Source organism: Muntiacus reevesi, chromosome 9, assembly GCF_963930625.1.
Source record: "Muntiacus reevesi chromosome 9, mMunRee1.1, whole genome shotgun sequence".
Classification (NCBI taxonomy): Eukaryota; Metazoa; Chordata; class Mammalia; order Artiodactyla; family Cervidae; genus Muntiacus; species Muntiacus reevesi.
The window spans coordinates 27,972,115-27,996,922 of NC_089257.1; the positions used below are offsets into that span (position 1 = coordinate 27,972,115).

General features: G+C 39.7%; 1 protein-coding gene across 1 annotated transcript; it reads right to left on the reverse strand.

Annotated features, from left to right (window-relative positions):
- Positions 1–1,813: 1,813 nt before the first annotated feature.
- DEPDC7 (DEP domain containing 7) lies at positions 1,814–24,042 on the reverse strand. The gene is made up of 9 exons (XM_065945286.1): positions 23,889–24,042; positions 10,486–10,876; positions 8,603–8,730; positions 7,606–7,795; positions 4,803–5,014; positions 3,917–4,059; positions 3,615–3,740; positions 3,423–3,501; positions 1,814–3,126 (listed from the first exon to the last, which is right to left on the reverse strand). The coding sequence occupies exons 1-9, from the start codon at positions 23,959–23,961 to the stop codon at positions 2,933–2,935; spliced, it is 1,536 nt and encodes a 511-aa protein (XP_065801358.1). The 5' UTR covers positions 23,962–24,042; the 3' UTR covers positions 1,814–2,932.
- Between the last annotated feature and the right edge of the window lie 766 nt (positions 24,043–24,808).

The following is a 24,808-nucleotide window of genomic DNA, read 5'->3' on the forward strand; positions in this document are numbered from 1 at the left end:
GTCTTTTCCAGTGAGTCAGCTCTTTGCATCAGGTGGCCAAAGTATTGGAGCTTCAGCATCAGTCTTTGCAATATACCACAGTCTCTAGATTAGTTGTTCCCAACTCTGACCTCACCTTAGAATCTCCTGGGGTTGGGGGGTGGGATGGATGTTTTCTAAAGCTATCATCTGAAACACAGAGGGATGCCATGGGTGGTGATACCAGGCAAGAATTCTTAAGCTTCCCAGGTGATTCTAAGAGGCAGCCAGGCTAAAACCACCTTCCTAAAGATGTCCCCCACCTCCAGGTCCCCTACCTTCCTTGAAGCATTTCGTGCATGTGTCCTCAGTCAAACTTCAGTCGTGTTCAACTCTTTGTGACCCCGTGGACTGTAGCCCGCCAGGCTCCTCTGTCCGTGGGCTTCTCCAGGCACGAATACTGGAGTGGGTTGCCATGTCCTCCTTCATTAATATAAACAATTTTCTCATGTGGAGAAGATGCTGCAACACCACTGATTTGACTTGGATGGCTTCTCATCTTTTGCTATATTTTGAATTGTTCCCTTTAAATATTAAAAAACATTAACACATGTTCCAGTTTGCTTTTTGGCTACACGAACTGGAAACTCACATCACCTCAAGGTAGAGAGAGTTCACTGCCAGGTTACCTAGTTCGGCTGCCGCTCTGGTGGGTGGTACTATCCCATCATCTCCCCAGGACACACAGGCTCTCTCACAATCACTTCCTGCTTCTTGCTGCATGCAGCTTCACTCATCTCTCTACACTACACACTAGCTTCTTTTTTAGTCACTGCTCCTTCATAAAGTAATTTCTCTATTTAGAACTTGATCAGCCAAGCTGATTTTTTTCCATCGTCTCATTAGCCTCCGGGTAGACTGGATCAGGGCTTAAAAGTGAAAGTCGCTCAGTCATGTCCAAGTCTTTCTGACCCCATGGACTATACAATCCGTGGAATTCTCCAGGCCAGAATACAGGAGTGGGTAGCCTTTCCCTTCTCCGGGGGAATCTTCCCAACCCAGGGATCGAACCCAGGTCTCCCACACTGCAGGCGGATTCCTTACCAGCTGAGTCACTAGGGAAGCCCTTCAGATCAGGGCTTAGCCATGGGCTACTGGGCATTCAGGGAGCACCAGACCTATAGTTTAAAACTCTTGACAGTGCTTCCCATAAATATGACCAATTTTCTTAAAACTTTATGAAGTTTGAGGTAAACTGGTTTTACTAGATTTTCCATGAAATTAACATTGTATTAGAATGCTTTTTTTTCTAGGACCATGAATATAACTAGAAAGTTGTGCCTTCCCCTGAAGGAGAGGTGTTAGTTTTGTTGCCAAATAATGATGTTTATTCCATTATGTGCAAAATAAAGGTTACAAATCAGGAAGTACACACACTTGCTCTGTCAGCTATGGTCTCACCACACTTGCAGTAGTTTGTTTCTAAAAACTTCCTCACACTTAAATCATGAACTGTCTTCTCTTTCACTTCACTGTGGAAAGCTGCCTTCCTTCCCTGCTTATGCAACAAGCAAAATATGCATCACAAAAGAACCCACCTGACATAACTATTCTTACTCTATTAGAATTATATTACATACTACAGATGAGTCTTCAACTTTTTCCTTTTTAAAGACTAGCCAGTATGAGTTATATCTCTGAAGACAAAAAATTGACATGCTAGCATATTGGTACATCGTTTTAGTTTTCCTACCCCTCATTAAAAGTCTGAATTTAAAATTCAGTCTCATTTTAATCTTTTGGTTTTATTATTGTAAAAATGCATACTTTAAAATTGTATTATACAAATTACAAGTATTATAGTGCATGTCTATTTACCAAGTATACTGTGACAGTGCAGTTGTTCCAAAATAATCATTAACTTGAATAAAAAGTTGTTGAGACGTTAGTTCTAATGACTAATTTACAAAGAATAAAGGACACAGAGGAATATGCTACAGGAGAGTACAGGCTTGCAATCAGCTAAATCCAGATTGTGGGAAACTCAAGAACAGCCGACCAGGTTTACTGAATAACAGAGAAAAGAAGAAGGGAGGAGAGACAAAGAGACAAACCTATAAAGATTTAAGAAGCACATTAACCAACTGCAATGTATGAACTCTGTTTGGATCCCTACTTGAATGTCACAGTCATTACAGATCAGAAAATGTGAACACTGACTGCATTTTTGAAGATATTAAGGAATTGTGACTTTGTGTGTGTGTGTAATAATGATACTGGGGTTATGTTTTTAATGTCCTTATCTTCTAGTCATACATACTGAAATTTTGTTATTTTTTTTCTGAAATTTTATAGATGAAGTGATAAGATGTATGAAATATGCTGAGGTGGGAGCCCAGAATAGAGTAAACAAGACTGGCCATGAGTTGACAACTGTTGAAACTGGATGATGAATACATGAAGGGCTCATTATTCTATTCTCCCCATATTTATGTATGATTGAAATTATCCACAATAAGCTTTAAAAGATGCTGAAGTTGTCAAAAGCACTGGGACAGTTCAATTTCTGACTTGTCTACAATTTATGGTAACTGACAAATTCACTTTAGCATAGCCTAAATTTCTATCTTGTATCTTCAAGAAATACACCTTTCAAGGTACAAACCACACTCCTATTAACTTGTAACAGACTTTCTTACTGTTTAATACTGTTTAATGATGTCCCATCATTTAAATTCCTAGGATGTTCTATAAAATATTGTGCACAATAATTATAAATCAACTCTCCTGAGAGAGGCCAATACTTAACAGCAATACACCATCTAATACTCAGTTTCACGAAAGGTTATACAAAAAATGTTTTATTACGTACAGTTTCATACTTAGAGGAACATCTAATATTACAATATGATTGAATCTTTAGGATACATAATTTATTCTTAAAATACACAAGTTATATACAGACACTGGAAACTCAGTCCCCAAAATACTCAATAAAGACGTCTGGGTGACACTTATAGAATTGGCCTAACAATTTTTTCTTCTCTTTGGTGGAAAGTTTTGAATCCTCATCAATATTTTTTAGTAAATTCAATAGTTCATCCTTGGTTGTCTTCCTTGTACGGTCAGAATAATCACTTCGATCAATTCTCTGGCAATAAATGTATCCTTAAAGTTTAAAAGTAAAAAGTTCAGTTAATTAATCTAGTCCTCAGATTTAACAAGAAAAAAAACACTTTTACACTTATATATATATATATATTTTTTTTTTCCCCCCACTTTATAAAATGCATGTAAAGGTGCTAAGCACTGCTGACTTTCTAACCCTGTCAGGTTGCTTTTCTGACATAAAAAGGCTCTCTGCTAAGTCTGAATAGCTCTGAGAAGATGGGTTAGAATCTAGCTGAAACTAAAATGCAACTACTTATCCTTGTGAGACATGGAAGGAGTATTTCTCAGATTACCTGTGTCTCTGTTTGGATCTCTTCCCTTCTGAATGTCCATGAGCTTAACACTGACAATTTTATGTAGAGTTCCAGGAATCTTAAAAAAAAAAAAAAAAAAAAGAAGAAGAAGAAGAAGGCGGCACATGGAACATTACACATTTAATTTAGTGATCTATTACATAAAGCTCAACTTTACTTTCAGAGTTTTACCTTAAAAACATCCTTTTGATGATCCATTAAAAAGAGTACCAGAAGATCAGTCTTGCCTTTGGATAAATTTTTATTGTGAACAATAGCTTTTGAGAATATTCTTTTCACAACCATTCGGTTGTCACTCTGTAAAAGAACATATACCCAATAGAATTTATTTATAAGAATAAATGTAATATAAAAATCAATGTTAAATATTAATGGTTACTATCCATTTCTGCATGCTTGATGCTGATAATGGAATAATGTCCTGTAAGTATTACAGATACTGAATACAATTAACATTTAGACAAAAGACTTACTTCTTGCTGTAATTTAAATTCAGAAGGATGTGCTGCAACAGCCATGAAATACAGCAGTCTTCTAAATTCTTCTCTATTTTGGGAATCCAAAAGCTTTAGAAAGAGCTGAGTAGCTTCTAATGCTATTTCAGTCTTCCCATTCACTTTTGCCAAAAGGAAAAAAATGCTTTAATTTTGACCAAACACAACTATATCAAAGGGAACAAAAGTCAAGCTAAAACTTAAGCTAATCAGTAAACTTATCCAAAATTATGTTCAACAGCAAAACAAAGAGACTAGGAATTACAATGAATGACCAATACCATAAAGAAAGCCTATACTCAAATTGGCAAGTCCTAAGTCCTTCTCATTCACAAATCTTAGCATGTTAAATCTAATGTGGCTTTGTAAATAAATTCTCAGCCCACATTTTCCAGTAATTCACAACATTTCAAGGGTATACTATGTATACAGTACTGATATAGCCAACTTTGAGAAAAATAGGATTCTTTGAAATCTGCAATTTGTTTTCAACAAACCACGTGGAACGGTCTGCCTCACTGGTATAGGGAAAAAACAGAGTGTCTGCCATTGTGAAGAGCATGAATGGAGAATGGTGAGTGCTGGTAACACTTTCTGAAAAAGAAAACTGCTACTCTATGCTTATTAAGTTTCCAGTGAATGAGAGCAGCATTCACCTGTAGCAACCAGAAGTCCCTGCATGACTTCAGAGCTCAGTAAAGCTGCTTTCCAAATGAACCCTGGAAGTTTTGGAAAAATACTTTCCATGAATTAGTCTAGATCCACTCCCAGCTTGAAGTAGACCATTTTGGTTAATTTTGGGACAAGAGACTTTATCCTGTTCTGTCCAAAGAGAAATTCTAGTATTCAGTAACATCTTACTTACCTAGGAGTTCTGCGATTCCATTATGAACATCAGATAAGTGATTTAACAGAGGTTCCCTACTACTATAATATTTGCTAATGGCATCAAACAGAAGTTCTTTCACTAAGTCTATTCTATCTGGTTGCTCAGGAAAGTTTCTGCTTATGTCTACCACCATCTGGTCTGGAAGGTATTCCAAGCAGTCAATTGCTGAAGAGAGCCACTCATCTTCCCTATGAGAGAAAAGAATTAAAAAGCAAAAGATAACCAATAAACCTGTACCTGATTTACTAGCTGGTTTCAGGTTTCCTACTAAGATGAATCTCTATACACCTTTCCTGCTGCTATTTGCTGTAAGCCATGTTTGACTGTTTGTGACCCCATGGACTGTACCCCGCCAGGGTTTCATGGGATTTTCCAGGCAAGAATACTGGAATGGGTTGCCATTTCCTGCTCCAGGGAATCTTCCTGACCAGGGAATGAAACCCATGTCTCCTGTGTGGCAGGCGGATTCTTTACCACTGAGCCACCTGCAAAGCCAAAGATATGTATAATTCTTTACAGCTTGTAAAATAGCTGGTCATGTATCACAGATAAAAAGTTGATTTTAGTAGGCCTTCACTCTTTTTTAAAGCAAAAACAGAAGCTATCTACTATAATACAAGCCTGAAAAGGACATCAGAATTCAAATTCTACTCCTTAAATTTACTATGGAGGTCCAGAAACTCTAAGTTACTAGCTCAGAGTCCCAGGCAGGACTAGATCCCAGATCTGATTTCTAAACCAGCATTTTTCTGATATAAGCTCTGGGTATGACCTATCATCTCTAAGTCTGGCTAGAAGAGAAGAGAGGAAGGCAAGTTAGGGTTTCAAAATAATTAAATGTTAATTAGCCATTTCTAATAAAATCCCAGTCGGGTAACTTAAGAAAATTGCTACATCTTAAGAAATAGAATAACTAACTTTTAATATTCAACTTGTTAATACAGGCTTCAGCAGTACATGAACCAAGAACTTCCAGAATATACAATCTGGGTTTAGAAAAGGCAGAGGAACCAAAGATCAAATTGCCAACATTCAGTGGATCCTGGAGAAAGCTAGGGAATTACAGAAAAACATCTGCTTCATTGACTACGCTAAAGCCTTTGACTGTGTGGATCACAACAAACTGTGGGAAATTCTAAAAGAGATGGGAGTACCAGACCACCTTACCTGTCTCCTGGGAAAACTGCATGTGCGTCAAGAAGCAACAGAACTGAACATGGAACAACTGACTAATTCAAAATTGGGAAAGGAGTATGACAAGGTGGTGTATTGTCACCCTACTTATTTAACTCACATGCAGAGTACATCATGCAAAATGCTGGCCTAGATGAATCGCAAGCTGGAATCGAGACTGCTGGGAGAAATATCAGCAACCTCAGATAGGCAGATGCTAGCACTCTAATGGAAGAAAGGGAAGAGGAACTAAAGAGCCTCTTAATGAGGGTGAAAGAGGAGAGTGAAAAACCTGGCTTACACAACATTTAAAAAACTAAGATCATGGCATCCAGTCCCATCACTTCGTGGCAAATAGATGGGGAAAAAATTGAAACAGTGACGGATTTTATTTTCTTGGGCTCCAAAATCACTGCAGACAGTGACTACAGCCATGAAATTAAAAGATACTTGCTTCTTGGAAGAAAAGCTATGACAAATCTAGACAGTGTATTAAAAAGCAGAGACAGCACTTTGCCAATAAAAGGTCCGTATAGTCAAAGCTATGGTTTTTCCAGCAGTCATGTATGAATGTGAGAACTTGACCATAAAGAAGGTTGAGCACCAAACTGATACTTTCGAACTGTGCTGCTGGAGAAGACTCTTGAGGGTCCCTTGGACTGCAAGGAGATCCAACCAGTCAATCCTAAAGGAAATCAACCCTGAATATTCATTGCAAAGACTGATGCTGAAGCTCCAATATTTTGGCCACCTGATGTGAAGAGCTGACTCACTGGAAAAAACCCTGAAGCTGGGAGAGATGGAAGGCAAAAGGAGAAGGGGGCAGCAGAGGATGAGATGGTTAGATAGCATCACTGACTCAATGGACACGCATCTGAGCAAACGCCAGGAGACAGTGAAAGATAGGGGAGCCTGGCATGCTGCAGCCTACAGGGTCGCAAAGAGTCAGACACAACTTATCAACTGAACAACAACAACAAATAGTTTTAAAAAAAATCATATCCTCCACCGCTGTGGACTCAGGACAACTAAGTCTGCCACCACCCAGGTCAGGTCACCTCCTGTGGCCTGTGGTCATCAGCTTCATCTTAAGATGTAGACAGATGATCTTTAAGGTCAATTTCTGATTCTGTACTTAAAATGTAAGGTAATTATAAAATTCCTTCACCTATTAATTTAAATTGTATTAATGTATTTAAATTCTTATGTTGGGATTATTTTTTTCACATAAGGTTTTAAGCTACCTTTTGACATTCAACTATATTAATAATTCATTAGAATGTAGAACTGGTGAAGTACTAGAAATGTAAGACCAGACAGCTCTAAGAGACTAGACAGACCTATATTTTAACAAAGAAAGTGGAGCATAATCATTTTCTTCATTTGATATGCAAGTAAGATATATGTTGAAAAAAATGAATATGAAAAATAATGACATTTAAATCTCATCAATTTTGACCAAAGTAATTTTGTTCTTCATTTTTCCCAATAATGATAATATCAACTGACAAAGCATATCTGATTGTATGGACAGAAGAATTCAAAAGATTATCTTAAAACTAATTATCTTCCTACACTCAAAATTATTACAGGTATTTCCACATACTGAGAATCACTGTAAGCCTTGAGAATCCCTCGATCCAGATAGTTCCTGTTGTTGACCAAGTCAGGCTGCCTCTTAGGTTGAGTAACTTTAGGTATCATCTCTTGCCGTTTGAGGAGGGAGTCAAGGAGAGGAAGGTCTATAAGCTGGAGCAGTCGCCCTATTGTTTCTTCTTGCCATACTTCATTAATAACTGCACAGGGAAAATGACAAGGGGAAAAGTTAACAATTAATAGTTACTACAGGCTCACCACAGTATCTGCCTAGGCAGGTCTAAGTTAATAAATTTGTGGAAAAAGAAAACAAAAGAGAAAGTCAGTTTTATGAAGTGATTTCTTATAACAAAGGAACAACAATTCAAGATTTGTTTTAAAGTGTAGGAGAATAGACTTTGGACAACAGGAATTCTTTTCATTCTTGTACTGTAAAAAGCAATATGGCTTGATAAGAGATCAAGTCATATAACATGTTAATAAGGACTGTGGAAGAAAGAATGATTCATTCAGTCTGAAAACTGGTCTGAAACTATTGGCTGCAGATTATTCCACTCAGGGTTTCCACAACTGGGATGGGGGAGGGAAGGTGGAAATCTGTCATTAAAATCACATTCCACAGCCATAGACAAAGAAGAACATAAGAATCCTGTTAATGTTTTGAAGTAATTTTAAAATTTTTAGTGACTCTAATAAAATCTTAGGGAAAGCTAGAGCTGAGAGCAGATTTTAAATAAAATTTTTTTAAAATCTGCATGCAAAACATTTCAGATTTGAACCTCTGCCAGCTGATAGGACAAAAGTCAGTGTTCAGAATTGCAACACTGATCTATTTGTTAAAGATAATAGACCTCTGTTAAAACTTAATATAAACAGCTTTAATACACAGTGTGCTCTTTCTTTGTGCTCTGAATATCTAAATTCTAATAAAGGTTAAGACTGAAAAAATTTAAATAACTTTATTTGAAGTTAGTCTTCTATTCCTTCCTGTATCATCTTTAGCTTACCATGTGGAGACAAGGTTGCAGAGATATTTACATGAGGAGAGTTGGCAGGCTTTAAACTCAGGTTTTCCCACAGATCCTCTAAACTTGCGGATCTCATATCAGAGGACTTAAATAATGCATCTGCATACCTAAAATGAATTTCATAAATTTTTATTAGTAAGCCCAAATAAATATTTTTGCATTTGAGAACTAAGAGTTTCTAGACAGTTTATGTATTTCAGAGCAAAAGCATAACAAATGCAAATTCTAAGAGGAGAATAAAATATAAGACATGCCACCTTCTTTCTCAAGCCTGGATATACACTCTAAATAAATTCTCCTTTGAGCACTTAAAGTGATTCAATGACTAAAATTGTGTCTCCAATTTTAAAACACAATCAGACATAGTCAAACTTAATTATGCTTATTGTTTTTATTAGTGATCTCTATTTCCAGGGCCTTCTCTGGTAGACAGTGCTCATCAAATACGGATCTACAATCCCCTATGCATAATTCTGAAACCCAAAAAGCTTTGAAAAATTCAAAGTTGTCTATTCAGAATTCATACAGTGACAAAACCTGTTCTAATATTATCATAGCCTTTATATCTATCCCAGTTAATATGAATGCTTCCACTGCAGAAATATTAATGTGTTTGACTACCAGATGCTGTCCCAGATCCCCCTAGGAGTGCTATCTGCATGCATGCTCAGCTGTCTGAGCGAGCCCATGGACTGTAGTCTGCCAGGCTTTTCTGTCTATGGAATTCTCCAGGCAAGAATACTGGAGTGGGTTGCCACTTCCTACTCCAGGGGATCTTCCTGACTCAGATATTGAACCCATGTCTCCTGTGTCTAGGTGTGTCATCTAGTAAATGATATATGTATATTATTAGCTTTCTAAAATCTCCAAAGTTCCAAATTTCTATAAGCATCTGTTCCAAAGGTTTCAGATAAAGCATGGGGATCTACATTTGGAAAGTACCATGCCCTACCTGTCCTCCTACTTCCTTCGTATACAGAGAAGTAAGTTTTATCATGTTTTACACATAGAATTAAAAAACATTTCAAAGTCAATACACTATATGTCTGACTTTGGGTCAGAGCTGAACTTTAAGAGCTTCAATTACACGGTCACCTCCTCACCATCTAGCTAAGGGGAATAAAAGGGAAAAGTTTTATTTTATGACAAACAACTATGTTAACTATGCACTTATGACCTATATCCATTTCTGTCACTGGGTTCTACAGTTCTGTCTCCCTTTAAATGGTTCCTCCTTCTCCACCACTGCTGCCTACTTCCTCCTCATCTGTAGATCACAGTATTGCAATAGATTCCTACCGAGCTCTCCCCATTAGGCTGTCCATATAGCTGCCAAGATGACCTTTCTGAAGGTCAATCTCATCATACTTTGAGTCTTTCTATGGCCTCCCTGACATCTGTGTAATCACATGCAAACTCCCTAAAATGTCCTATGAAATTTTCTGCATTCTGGCTCCTTTCGTATTTCAAATCTGCTATTTTCTGGATTCTAGTGACAACCCACCTGTTTGTCTTCACCTCTCCTGTTCTCATACCACTTTGCGTATAAACTCTCTAATATTCTTTATACTACAGTTGTAACTTGAAGCAGGAAAATAAAAATTTGTTTATGATTTCTGCTAAATATATGAACAAATAAGAATTCTAGGAGATATCAAATAAAAGTTCACTCTACTTTATCAAATTTACCTGCAGACCCAGATTTTAGCCTAATTTACTATTTAAAGTAAAAGATAGTCAGCATCTCACTAAAAAGTAGACAAAATCCTGTAAACATCCCCCCTGCCAATATCCTGAGACTGATTGTGCTAACAAGGTGCCTCTTCCTGCCAATATTAAATGAAAATCTAATATATACTCACCTGGAAGGTGAACATAATTTGTTTTCTTTCCCTAATTGACTGTCTTGGTTAGGTATCGTCGTGAATCTATAAAGGCTGCAACTACTATCTTCAAATGTGGGTTTTTTGTCTTTTCCGAAGACTTTGGTTGGAACTGCTTCAAATACTTTGTAGTCCATAAGTGCCTGACAAACTCTTACCACTTTGGCCCGAGGAATATCTACATCGCCAAAATATTTATTCTGCATTAGGTGAGAAAAAATGACATCCACAGCTTCTGAACCAACAAAGCAGCCATTGTGTCTTTTTAAATGATGCCTTCGTCTTTTCACTTCCACCTGTGTTTGAAGAGTGTTTATAATGCTGCTCCAAACATATGTGGCTCCAAATGGCTTCTGGGCTACACTGAAACCTGAAATAGGAAAAATCAGAGACTCACCTCGCTCATTTGTAACAAGGTCTAAGCAAGCCTTGAGTAAAAAGTAGCACTCTCCAAAGTTATTAATAAGGAACAATTATAAGGGCAGCTTGTTATTGAAATATGAAATTATTAGTAGCAATTAATTAAAAATTTAGTGCCTACTATATGCTAAACACTGTTCTATGTGTTAGGATACAAGAATGGGCAAAATAAAGTCCCTGTTCTTAAGGACTTAAACACACTTTGTGGGAAGATATACACAACACGTGTATGTTAGATCAGTGCCAAGAAGGTAAGTAAAGCCAGGTAAGAGAGAGAACGCTATTTTAGATGGGAGGTCAGGAAAGACCTCTCTGACAAGGTGATCCCTTAGCAGAAGCCTGAGTAAAATCAGGGGGCAAGCTGTGCAGTTATCTGAGCGGAAAGCTGAGAAAACACAAAGAGCAAAGGCCTTGAGGAGGAGGGTAGTGCTCTGCTATGAGAACAGGACAGAGGCCACCACAACCTACTCAGATGACCGAGGAAAAGAACAACAGAGGTGAGATGAGAAAACAGTGAAAACAGGGGTGAGCAGTGCAAATCCAATAGGACTTTGGGATAGTTACCAATTAAGGAACTCTATTAAATGCCTTACATAAATGATCTAATCTTAGCAACTCTATGAAGCAGACATCGTCGTATTTGAGAAATGGAAAATAGATTCACAGAGGATAAGTACAACTTCTGAACATTATATTGTAATGGTGGTGCTAGGATTTGGTTCAGGGTCTATATGATTTCAAAGCATTCATTAGATAGATAGCTAGACAGACAGACGTATAGTTATAGATATACATTCACACATAATGCTTGTTGGAATAAACTAATTTTTAAAAGCTTCTTATTATGCATGCTCATGAATTAAGTGCTTTGTAAATTAACAGTTTGGTTCCTGCTCAACAGGAGCTTAGAGACTATTGCAGGATAGGAGAAGCACAGAAATAAAGTAAGATTTTAGCCAAATAGAAAAGAAAGAAAACATGCTTTTAAAGATTTGTATTTTCCCTTACTTTAATAAATTGATATTTGACATAGCTACAAAGAAAAAAAAAAGGAAATAATGAAAAGAAAATGGACCTTAAGTTTTAGCAAGCTAATGGAATTAAATCTAGCTAATCATCAGCTTGCTGGCTAGCTGGCTTGCTCTTTCTTTTTATGGAAACACAGTATACCTTTTCATGTGTTATTTGAATGACCCTCTGAATATTCAGTGTTCTAGTTTTTAAGCCCTCATTTTTGTTAAGTATACAACTTCCTTTATTTTCAAGATATTTGGCAAAGAAATCAAAAGCTGATTATTTCCCTTGTGCGAGCATGCTAAGTCGCTTCAGTCATGTCTGACTCTTTGCAACCCCATGGACCATAGCCCACAAGGCTCTCTGTCCATGGGATTCTCCAGGCAAGAATACTGAAGTAGGTTGCCATGCCCTCCTCCAGGGAATCCTCCCAACCCAGGGATCGAACTCAGGTCTCCTGCATTACAGGTAGACTCTTAACTGTCTGAGCTACCAAGGAAGCCTTATTTCCCTTAGTTCAGTTCAGTTCATTTCAGTTGCTCAGCTGTGTCTGACTCTTTGTGACCCTATGAATCACAGCACGCCAGGCCTCCCTGTCCATCACCAACTCCCGGAGCTTACTCAAACCCATACCCATCGAGTCGGTGATGTCGACTCTCATCCTCTGTCGTCCCCTTCTCCTCCTGCCCCCAATCCCTCCCACCATCAGGGTCTTTTCCAGTGAGTCAACTCTTCGCATGAGGTGGCCAAAGTACTGGAGCTTCAGCTTCAGCATCAGTCTTTCCAATGAACACCCAGGACTGATCTCCTTTAGGATGGACTGGTTGGATCTCCTTGCAGTTCAAGGGATTCTCAAGAGTCTTCTCCAACACCACAGTTCAAAAGCATCAATTCTTCGGCACTCAGCTTTCTTCACAGTCCAACTCTCACATCCATACGTGACCAGTGGAAAAACCATAGCCTTGACTAGACGGACCTTTGCTGGCAAAGTAATGTCTCTGCTTTTTAATATGCTATCTAGGTTGGTCATAACTTTCCTTCCAAGGAGTAAGCGTCTTTTAATTTCATGGCTACAATCACCATCTGCAGTGAATTTGGAGCTCAAAACAAATAAAGTCTGACACTGTTTCCCCATCTATTTCCCATGAAGTGATGGGACCAGATGCCATGATCTTAGTTTTCTGAATGTTGAGCTTTAAACCAACTTATTCCCTTAAGGCAGTCTAAAAAAGAAAAACAATAATGCAACAGTACAATAGTAAGGAATAAGGGTAATTATAATTAAAGAAACTCTTACTTGAAACAACCTTCCTTCCTTTTTCAGATAGAATGTGTAAGAGTGAAAGCAAAGATAAGTTTCTAAGGCACATTAAAACTCCACCTGGGGAAAAAAAAAAAAAAACTCCACCTGGGAATTCCCTTGGCAGTCGAGGGGTTGGGACTCCATGCTTCCACTGTGGGGGGCCTGGTTTCCATCCCTGACTGGGAAACTAAAATCCCATAAGCTCTGTGGTAAGGCTGGGGAAAAAACCTCAACTCAATGCACAAGTCATAAATTTTAAGTGGGTCATTGGAAATTAATCTTTTGTGTAGAAATAAATATACGGACTGCAGTGAACCATAGTGTATTCATTTTTAGTATAATTTTGTATCTACCATAAAAATACAGACTTGATGTACTCCTTTCCTATTTGGAACCAGTCTGTTGTTCCATGTCCAGTTCTAACTGTTGCTTCCTGACCTGCATACAGATTTCTCAAGAGGCAGGTCAGGTGGTCTGGTATTCCCATTTCTTTCAGAATTTTCCACAGTTTATTGTGATCCACACAGTCAAAGGCTTTGGCATAGTCAATAAAGCAGAAATAAGACATTTTTCTGGAACTCTCTTGCTTTTTCGATGATCCAGTGGATGTTGGCAATTTGATCTCTGGTTCCTCTGCCTTTTCTAAAACCAGTTTGAACATCTGGAAGTTCACGGTTCACGTATTGCTGAAGCCTGGCTTGGAGAATTTTGATCATTACTTTACTAGTTTGTGAGATGAGTGCAATTGTGCGGTAGTTTGAGCATTCTTTGGGATTGCCTTTCTTAGGGATTGTAATGAAAACTGACCTTTTCCAGTCCTGTGGCCACTGCTGAGTTTTCCAAAATGGCTGGCATATTGGGTGCAGCACTTTCACAGCATCATCTTTTAGGATTTGAAATAGCTCAACTGGAATTCCATCACCTCCACTAGCTTTTTCGCAGTGATGCTTTCTAAGACCCACTTGACTTCACATTCCAGGATGTCTGGCTCTAGGTGAGTGATCACATCATCGTGATTATCTGGGTCGTGAAGATCTTTTTTTGTACAGTTCTTCTGTACATTCTTACTACCTTTTCTTAATATCTTCTGCTTCTGTTAGATCCATACCAATTCTGTCCTTTATCAAGCCCATCTTTGCATGAAATTTTCCCTTGGTATCTCTAATTTTCTTGAAGAGATCTCTAGTCTTTCCAATTCTATTGTTTTCCTCTATTTCTTTGCATGGATCACTGAGGAAGGCTTTCTTATCTCTCCTTGCTATTCTTTGGAACTCTGCGTTCAAATGGGTATATCGTTCCTTTTCTCTTTTTTTTTTTTTTTGCTTCTCTTCTTTTCACAGCTATTTGTAAGGCCTCCTCAGACAACCATTTTGCCTTTTTGCATTTCTTTTTCTTTTTTCCTAGGGATGGTCGTGATCCCTGTCTCCTGTACAATGTCACGAACCTCTGTCCATAGTTCATCAAGCACTCTATCAGACTGAGTCTCTTAAATCTATTTCTCACTTCTACTGTATAATCGTAAGGGATTTGATTTAGGTCATATCTGAATGGTCTAGTGGTTTTCCCTACTTTCTTCAACTTAAGTCTGAATTTGGCAATAAGGAGTTCATGATCTGAGCCACAGTCAGTTTTGGTCTTGTTTTTGCTGACTGTATAGAGCTTCTCCATCTTTGGCTGCAAAGAATATAATCAATCTGATTTCAGTGTTGACCATCTAGTGATGTCCATGTGTAGAGTCTTCTCTTGTGTTGTTGGAAGAGAGTGTTTGCTATGACCAGTGTGTTCTCTTGGCAAAACTCCATTAACCTTTGCCCTGCTTCATTCTGTACTCCAACAGCCAAAGTTGCCTGTTATTCCAGGTGTTTCTTGACTTCCTACTTTTGCATTCCAGTCCCCTATAATGAAAAGGACATCTTTTTGAGGTGTTAGTTCTAGAAGGTCTTGTAGATCTTCATAGAACTGTTCAACTTCAGCTTCTTCAGCATTACTGGTTGGGGCATAGACTTGGATTACCATGATATTGAATGTTTTGCCTTGGAAACGAACAAAGATCATTCTATCATTTTTGAGATTGCACCCAAGTACTGCATTTCAGACTCTCTTGCTGACTATGATGTCTACTCCATTACTTCTAAGGGATTCTTGCCCACAGTAGTAGATATTAATTGTCATCTGAGTTAAATTCACCCATTTCAGTCCATTTTTATTCACTAATTCCTAAAATGTTGACGTTCATTCTTGCCATCTCCTGTGTGACCACTTCCAATTTGCCTTGATTCATGGACCTAACATTCCAGGTTCCTATGCAATATTGCTCCTTACAGCATCAGACCTTGCTTCCATCACCAGTCACATCCACAACTGGGTGTTTTGCTTTGGCTCTGTCTCTTCATTCTTTCTGGAGTTATTTCTCCACTGATCTCCAGTAGCATATTAGGCACTTACCAACCTGAGGAATTCATCTTTCAGTGTCCTATCTCTTTGCCCTTTCATACTGTTCATGTTTCATACTGTTTCATCAAAGAGCATCTTGATGAAAGCAAAAGAAGAGAGTGAGAAAGTTGGCTTAAAGCTCAACATTCAGAAAACAAAGATCATGGCATCTGGTCCCCTCACTTCATGGCAAATAGATGGGAGAAACAGTGGCAGACTTTATTTTTGGGGGCTCCAAAATTACTGAAGATGGTGACTGCGCCATGAAATTAAAAGACGCTTACTCCTTGGAAGAAAAGTTATGACCAACCTAGACAGCATTATTAAAAAGCAAAGACGTTACTTTGCCAACAAAGGTCCGTCTAGTCAAGGCTATGGTTTTTCCAGTAGTCATGTATGGATGTGAGAGTTGGACTATAAAGAAAGCTGAGTGCCAAAGAATTGATGCTTTTGAACTGTGGTATTAGAGAGGACTCTTGAGAGTCCCTTGGACTGCAAGGAGATCCAACCAGTCCATCCTAAAGGAGATCAGTCCTGGGTGTTCATTGGAAGGACTGATATTGAAGCTGAAACTCCAATACTTTGGCCACCTGATGGAAAGAGCGGATTCATTTGAAAAAACCCTGATGCTAGGAAAGATTGAAGGCGGGAGGAGAAGGGGACGACAGAGGATGAGATGGTTGGATGGCAACTGATTCAATGAACTTGAGTTTGAGTAAGCTCCAGGAGTTGGTGATGGACAGGGAGGTCTGACGTGCTGCAGTCCATGGGGTTACAAAGAGTCAGACACGACTGAGTGACTGAACTGACTGACTGACTGATCATAAAAATTACTAAGAGATACACACAAACACAAACAACCCTTTACTATTTGTTTGTATTATTTTTAATACCAAAAGTATATGCGTAATTTTACTATGGGGTTCCCTGGTGGTTCAGCTGGTAAAGAATCTGCCTGCAATGCAGGAGACCCTGGTTCGATCCCTGGGTTGGGAAGATCCCCTGAAGAGGGAAAGGCTATCCACTCCAGTATTCTGACCTGGAGAATTCCATGGACTATACAGTCCATGGGGTTGCAAAGAATGGGACACAACTGAGCACCTTTCACTTTTTCACTCTCAATTTTACTGTCTACCCATTATTATGATATTAGTTTAAATTATCAGCAAGATTGTTTTTAACTATCAAAATATTTTAAAATTCCAGATACTTCATAATGCATTACTAAACAAAGAAGGAAGTAACTGATGCCAATTTCCCAAATATGTGAGTAGCTTTAAGAGGTGAATTAGGGAGATTCAACTAAGTAAATCAAGTTGAAACTAAATTTACTACTGGTACTGCAATTAGTTGGGCTTCCCAGGTGGTGCTAGTGGTAAAGAACCCACCTGCCAATGCAGGAGACGTAAGAGACGTGAGTTCAATTCCTGGGTGGGGAAGATCCCCTGGAGGAGAGCACTGCAACCCACTCCAGTATTCTTGCTTAGAGAATCCCCATGGACAGAGGAGCCTGACGGGCTGCAGCCCATAGCGTTGCAAAGAGTTGGAGATGACTGAAGTGACTTAACATGCACGCCTGCACTACAGTTAGTATCTACTGAGTGGAGCCAGAATCACACACTGGATGGAATCTCAAAATGCGTCCAGGTCATTTCCCTGGTATCCAGGACTAGTAGTGGCTGTACTGTTTTCAGTCACTATGACTACATAAAAGGAGGATTAGCACTTAATATTCTTAACTTCCCTGGTGGCTATGAGGGTAAAGCGTCTGCCTACAATGTGGGAGACCTGGGTTCAATCCCTGGGTTGGGAAGATCTCCTGGAGAAGGAAATGGCAACCCATTCCAGTGTTCTTGCCTGGAAAATCCCATGGACAGAGGAGCCTGGAAGGCTACATACAGTCCATGGGGTCACAAAGAGTCAGACACAACTGAGTGACTTCACTTTCACTTTTTCACTAATTCTTAACTTCCTAATATACCAGAGACTATAGCTGAGATTTAAATGAACTTAATATTTGCTTGTTAGTCTTTTTTCAAATCTTCAATATATTAACACTAGCTAACATCTGAGGACTTACAATATAACAAGTTCTGCCTTCTCTCATTTAATCCTAATAAACTTCTCTGAAATAGTTATTAATAATCTTATTTTTAAGAAATTGAGGCTCAGTGAATTAAACTTATCTTCAGTTTTATGCTACTAAATATATATTAGCATTTCCTAATATGTAAATATAAATATACTAAAAGTAAGTCACCAGATAGTTTTAGCATTAAACTTTCACTGAAGACTTGGATTAACTGAAAGACTTTTAAGTGAGTCTATGAGATAAAATAAACAAAAAACAACTTTAAGATTTGTAAATCCTTAACCAAGCTATTTAGAAACACTTATAGTCATTAATCCTAAAATAAAGATAGATATCATAAATTCTATGATATACTATCCACAGTACATAGGAAAGGAAAATAAGCAAGGTTTAAACTTGCAGAGCTCAGAGTGCCTATTAAGTACCAACAAAACAGACTTCTGGGCTAGTAATAATATTAAAGATGAAACATATATAACAATAGTTGAGCTATAAGGAAACATACAAATCCTAAGGAATAAAGCTGACTCACTTATTAATTTGAGATCAGTAAGACAACTGATGGGGGTGAGAGCCTCAACGGCGTGAAAATGGCTAATCTTCACAGGGGAATTAGGATATACAGAATGTATTTCCCCATATTAACTTGCTGTTTAAATATGGGAAATCAGGAAGTCTTGCAGGTTGGATAACACAGTATAAAAGATTAAAGAACAGGTTAGAGCAGGGTAGTAGGCACCTGTGAGCCATACAATGTTTCCAGAGTCCTCCAGGCATAATACAATTCAGCCCTTTCAGGTCCTTTCTGTTCTCACTGACCATTAATTTGCAACCATTGCATCCAGGGATATTTCCCCTCAAGCATCACCACCCACAGACCCAAACTAGCTCATGTTCATACAGATACTTTAAAACATAAAAACATAATATACCCTGGACTTGAGGAGTAAATGTGCCAAAACCCACACTAGGATAACCTGTTTTTCTAATGCTGACTTCACTAGTTGAACACAAATCCCCCACATACTGGTTTGAAACTTCGTATTTATCATCATCCAAGAGCTGAAATGAACATTGGGATCACTGACCATGGCCCAGTAAGAAGAATTACTGAGACTTCTAAACAGGATTTAAGAGACCAGAAGTATAAAATGAATGCTTTTAAGTCTAGCCATCAGAATTTAAGTTTCAGCTTATCCTCAGACTTCACTTGCATATGAGCTGGACAGTTTTTTAAAATTCACCACTATCTACAATGATGCTTCTTCGTTTACCATTTGGTTAAGCATGTTGTAAAGACATCATAACCTAATGATCAAAGTCTATAGAGAACAGCTGCGACAACTCTGAATAAGAGACCTAACTTTTATAATGTGGTTCCTTCATTTACTGATACAAGAGTGAAACACTATTTTTATGGTAGGTTTCAGGTCTAAGCTGATTTAGAGGATTTTAGAGACTAAAACAGATCACTCTCCATTTAGATATGGACACTTAAATCAAACAAAATATAAGAAGCGAAGCACGGGAACAAATTTGATCTGTCAGATAAAAAGCTTTGAGAAGCTATCAAGAGGCTCAGAAATTGTTTGAAACTAGGTCTAGAACATACTACACATGCTCTTCAGCACTACATAAGTCTAGGCTAGTTAACATTCAGTTTTCAAGCAGGTTCATCGTTATCTGCTTGAAAACAAGAGCTATTTTTCAAAAGCAAAGATCGATCCTTTTCATGTATTTGAAATCTACCCAAAAAAGTTTACCAGCCACAAAAAGTTAAACTTCTAATATTGAACTGACATGTATCTGTAATAACACTAATAATCATCTTTACTTTTTAAAAATGCATGCTAATAATCAAGCTATTATAGTAATAATTCCCTAAAAATCAAGTTATAAGGCAGACAGGTCAAGAAATTACATTTACTCGTACATCACAAGCAGGTAATGAGTATCAGTCATGATCTGTATAGTCAGTTTTAACTACGGCCCTGCTATGAGAACCAATATAAGGGTGAAAACAATTCTGTAATCATTTCAAATAAATTAACTCCTTAGAAGATCAACAGATATTATAAAACTGGATCCCAATACTCGACCCCAATGTAAGGTAAATATACACACAATGTTACTAAAACATGTTACTTCAAAATTAGTATGTAACAATTTTATTTTCATTTTTGAGCATTAAACTGCCCCCTCTCCCCCAACACACACACAAAAGAATTCAGACAGCTTATGTTCGGCATATTTTGCATAAAAACTTGAAGAAACAGTGAGCTAGTGCCTTGTTGTCGTTTAGTCACTGAGTCATGTCCAGCTCTTTTGAGACCCTTCCTCTGTCCATTGGATTTCTCAGGCAGGATTACTGGAGTGGGTTGCCATTTCCTTCTCCAGGGAATCTTCCTGACCCAGGGATGGAACCCACATCTCCTGAGCTACTAGGGAAGCCCATTTCTTTCAAATTTCCTTATATTTCACAAAGGTTCAAATTATTCAATACTTGTTAGTTGCAGATTATTGCCAACTATTAAAATATTTTAAAGAAGGGTTAACACAGCGGTTCCTAGTGAGTGATTTTACCCCCTGCCCTGGACATTTGGCAGTGTCTGGAGCCATTTTTGGCTGCTATATGCCGAGGAGGGGGAGGTGCTACTGATGTTTAGTGGGTAGAGGGGCCAGGGACACAGCTTAACATCATACAGTGACAGGCGAGCCTCCACAACAACAAAGAAAATGTCAACAACGCTGAAGCTCAGAAACCCTGGGTTAAGTGAATACTGTTTAGACATGGAAAGTTGCATTAATGCAGCAGGCCTAATGCTGGGTTCTGTGAATAGAGAAAGACAACAGCTTGGGTTTTAGAGACCCAGAGAACTGGGTTCTATTCTCCGCTCTATCATTACTAATAATGCAATCGTGGGCAAGCCGCCTAACTTTTCTGGCGCAAAACATAGCTAATTCCACTTCTCTCAGTTATTGTGAGGGTCATCTGAGACATATGTAAAGTGGCTGGCACATATCCAGCAATTAACAGATGCATAGAAATGAAAGAGGAGACTGTCTCAGTCTAGAAAAGCCAAAGGAGATGTGGATTTACAGTAAAGTATCATAATACCCTGGATGGGACCCTGGAACAGAAAAAGGATATTCAGCAAAAACTAAGAAAAGCTGAGTAAAAGTATGGATATCAATACCAGTTCACTAACTGTGACAAATGTACTGTACTAGCAAAACAGTTTGTTAGTAGTCAGCACGCCCGTGTTCAGTCATGTCCCACTCTTTGCGACCCCATGGACTGTAGCCCGTCAGCCTCCTCTGTCCATGGGATTCTCCAGGCAAGAATAGCTGGACTAGGTTGCCATTTCCTCCTCCAGGCGATCTTGCTCACCCAGGGACTGAACTTTCATCTACCTGTCTGGCAGGCGGATTCTTTACCATTGCGCTACCAGGGAAGCCCTAATGTAAGATGTCAATAAAGGGAATCTGAGTGAAGGGTATATGGGAACTCCATGCACCAACTTCATGACTTTATGTAAATCTAGATCTATTCTAAAAATTTGTAAATTCATTTAAAAAGTGAAAAATAAGGAGGATCTCTTTCTTCCTCTTCCTTTCTCTGAACTAAGGGGACACAGTCTCCACCTTCATTTACCCTTTACCCATTCCTATCACCTGGGTGATGATGTCAAGCTCTGAACAGCAGTCAATCAAAGATCACTAGCAGATGAGAAGACAAATGTGACTCATACCAGAAGATTTAACTCTGCATCAGAAGATAAGTATATAAAATCCGAAATCACTTAGGATTGGGAGAATTGTATTTAAGAATTACTTTTATTTTTCAAAAGAGCTTTAAAACATTACTCACAGAACTAAGACAAAGGAAAATTACGTTTGTTGGACATTAACCAAAATCTCATGAAAATAGATAAATGTAGAGAACTGGGCTTTGGGTGTTAAACTAGGCAGCTGCGACTGAGTGGGGAAAACTTCCTATACACCAATATCAATATTGCAACACTTTTACTGCATATTGCTTTTGGTTAGCCCAAAGTTTGTCTTCCTCTTACACAGCATTAGAGGTATCACACTGAAGACTGACACTGCCTCTGAAAAGAAGGCTGCAGGTAAGCTATGTAAAATAAATAAAGAACAATTTTAAAATATGTTTAGAAAACTAGCAACAAAAGTAGGCACTGGCCCTTGCTTTAATTCATACAGATTAATGAGACAGCATATGGGAAGTACTTGAGCTCCCTGGAAAAGTGATACCAGGTGAATTCAAAGAATTAGGTTACAGTTAAGAAACGGATAACAGGATAACATACCACTTTCTTGTCTATATTAAAAAACAAATATCTTCAAAGGATTTACTAAAAGTTAGCATACAGACTTTATTTCTTCTACATAAATCAGATCCCTGGTTGTTACAGCCCCTTTAAACTATGGAAGAATTATTAATAGGTAGAGAAACATACAAAGCTGCTTGCCACAGCATACAGAAAGACAATGGCAAGGAACCAAGAACCACAGGCTCCCATTACGGCGCTCGAGAGGACTGACAAGGCTCCTGAAGAGTGGGAGGGGGATTAACGTGGGCTAACAGGTAGGGGTCCAACTGCAGCAAGCAAAACAGACGAGAAAAGGCAGCCGGCCCTTCTCAGCCCACTGCACCTGGTGTGCAGGAGACAGTGGTTCTTTCCTTGGGTTCAAATTCGATAACCAACATTTCAACTCTTTCCTCTGAGAGTCATCTATTTAATGTTGAATACATATTCCCTTATCGTAAGAACCTGTTCACTAATGACCAAAGCTCAGAATTGGGATTTCAGCTGTTAGAGAAGACAAGGCTTTTAATCATGTACAATTGGGGAATTTCACTCAGAAAGTAAGCCTAAAGATTTCTCAAGACTGTTTCCAATATTGTTTGATGTTATACTCTTAAACAATGAAGTATTCCTATTCTCTTCACACTGTAAACACGAGAAAATCTGAATGTACCCATCATATGGGTATTTGAATCCTTTCAATTGGAGAGTAAGATCAATATTAAGATAGTTCTTAGAAAAGTACAAAGGTTGTCTATCACAATTTTTCATTAGCATTTTGAAAATTAAAAGGAGCATTTCCAATTGTAAGTAAAAAACAAAATCAGGGCCACTAAGATGTATCCAATTTTACCCACGTCGATCCACTGACCACTGTCACCTTGAGGGAGGACTCACAAGTTCAATGGTTTGCTTTTTCACAAATGAAAGACTTAATAATAAGGGAACTTATGCTTATCCTATAAGCATCCCACATAGTAAGCTATAGAAAGAGGCGGGGGCGGAGTGTAACTTTTCTAAAAGGAAAACAAGAAAGCCAAGTGTTATCTGGACGCCTTAACTCTATCTACTGAGATGTAGGGTATGCTAGAATCGGAATTTTAACATATCAGGAATTTTAACTGATCATCCGATTCCGTTCAACTGTTTGGACATTTAAAGAAACCAACATGTAGCTTACTAACATCCTAAGTAACCTGCCCCCTAAGACAGGACTAAGCTGGCAAAATTCACTGTCTCCCCTAATCTCAAGCAACCACTGAAAATCAAAAACTTCTGTTCATTTTAATACTGCTTCTCCGGAAAGTGTAACTAATAAATGCCTTTTATGCCAAGTTCCTGCCGGTAGAACTTAAACTTATATTAACAGAAACGTCTCACCACCCTCCCAGGAAGTCTGGGGAAGAAAGCGGGCAAGAGAGGCATTCGGCCCCTGGCTACACCGTGGAGCCACGGTGTGTGGCTCGGACGGTCACCAGTAACGATGCGGAGCCCGTTTGGAGACCTCCTGAGAATGCCCAGCAGGCAGCGGGCGCACAGACTCGCGCGCGGCGAAGTTCAAGTCTGGGGAACTTAGGAGAAAGCTGGCTGCGAGGACAGCAGGCTCCGGCGCGTCAGCCCACCCGCGCGGACGCGGGTCCAAAGAGCCACAGCAGTGCGGGGGCTCGCGGAGGCCGCTGCAGATCTGGCTGTAAGCCGGCCGGGTCGCCGCCCGGGCGAGAACCGCAGCCTGCGTCCCCCGCCCGCCCCTTAGCCCCCACCGTTTCCGGACCGGGTCCTCGGCACCTACCGGGAGGCTTCTGCGCCGGACTCTGGAAAGCCGACAGGTTCAGCGCCGCCGCCTTCTCCCGCACCGTCGCCATGGCCGCAGGCGCCGGGACACCACCGCCTCAGACAGCCGCACCGCGAAGTGGGCGCCCGCCTTGGAGCAGCCAGTTAACTGGCCCGGGATGGGGCGGGGCTCCCGCCAGGCCCCGCCCCCGCCGCGCTCCGCTCGCCGCCGATCACGTGCCGGCCGCGGCCCACGGTAACCTGCGGCCCCGCGAGCCAGGGCAAGGTGGGGCCCCGCCCTGGAGGCAGCCAGGTGGGAAGCGTTTCGGTGTGCTGAGCCCTGCGAGTCCGCGCCGGCCGCATGCAACCAGCCTGCCGCCGCCGTCTGCACAGCCCACGCGCAGGCAGGCGGATGCTCCCAGGCTCAGGCCAACTTCGGGGAAAGGCGCGTCCACCGTGGGTTAGCTCTGTTGCTTAACTGCCTTGGGCTTCAGTGCCCTCACCTGTGACGCGGGGGCAATGTCAGTATCCGCTTCACGGAATATTTTTATGAAGATTACACGAGCTAATTCATGTATTTTAGTTGTTGGGTCTGGAACATAAGTGCTTAAAATTCTGTCATGGTGATGAATGCCTCGAATTTTTCACGCATCCCTTCCTGTAAAGAACAAATCTTTTTCTGGCCCGGGAGAGCAATGTCTAGAGTTCACAGTCAGGAGGGCAGCTGGCTGGCCTTGGTTGGGGCTGGCTGCCAAGGAAATCGGTGCCGCCTCCAAAATAACCCTGGGTCAAGTGGGTTAGGGGCAGAGCTGGGAAAGAAGGGAAGGGGGGCTGTTAAGGGAAAGTTGAGAACAGGAAATCCAGGGACCCAGTGCTGGGGTATCTCAGGTGAGTGGTCTGAGACCAATAATTTAGTTGCCAGATTCTTGCGCCCCCGTT

Excerpts from the sequence above, each read along its gene's own strand:
- DEPDC7 (XM_065945286.1), bottom strand. The coding sequence starts at position 23,961 with ATGGCGACGGTGCGGGAGAAGGCGGCGGCGCTGAACCTGTCGGCTTTC. Across the intron at positions 7,796-8,602 it reads TGCAACCTTGTCTCCACATG|TTATTAATGAAGTATGGCAA; the intron begins GTAAGCTAAAGA and ends TTCCCTGTGCAG. Across the intron at positions 5,015-7,605 it reads AAGGCTTACAGTGATTCTCA|GGAAGATGAGTGGCTCTCTT; the intron begins GTATGTGGAAAT and ends TTTCTCTCATAG.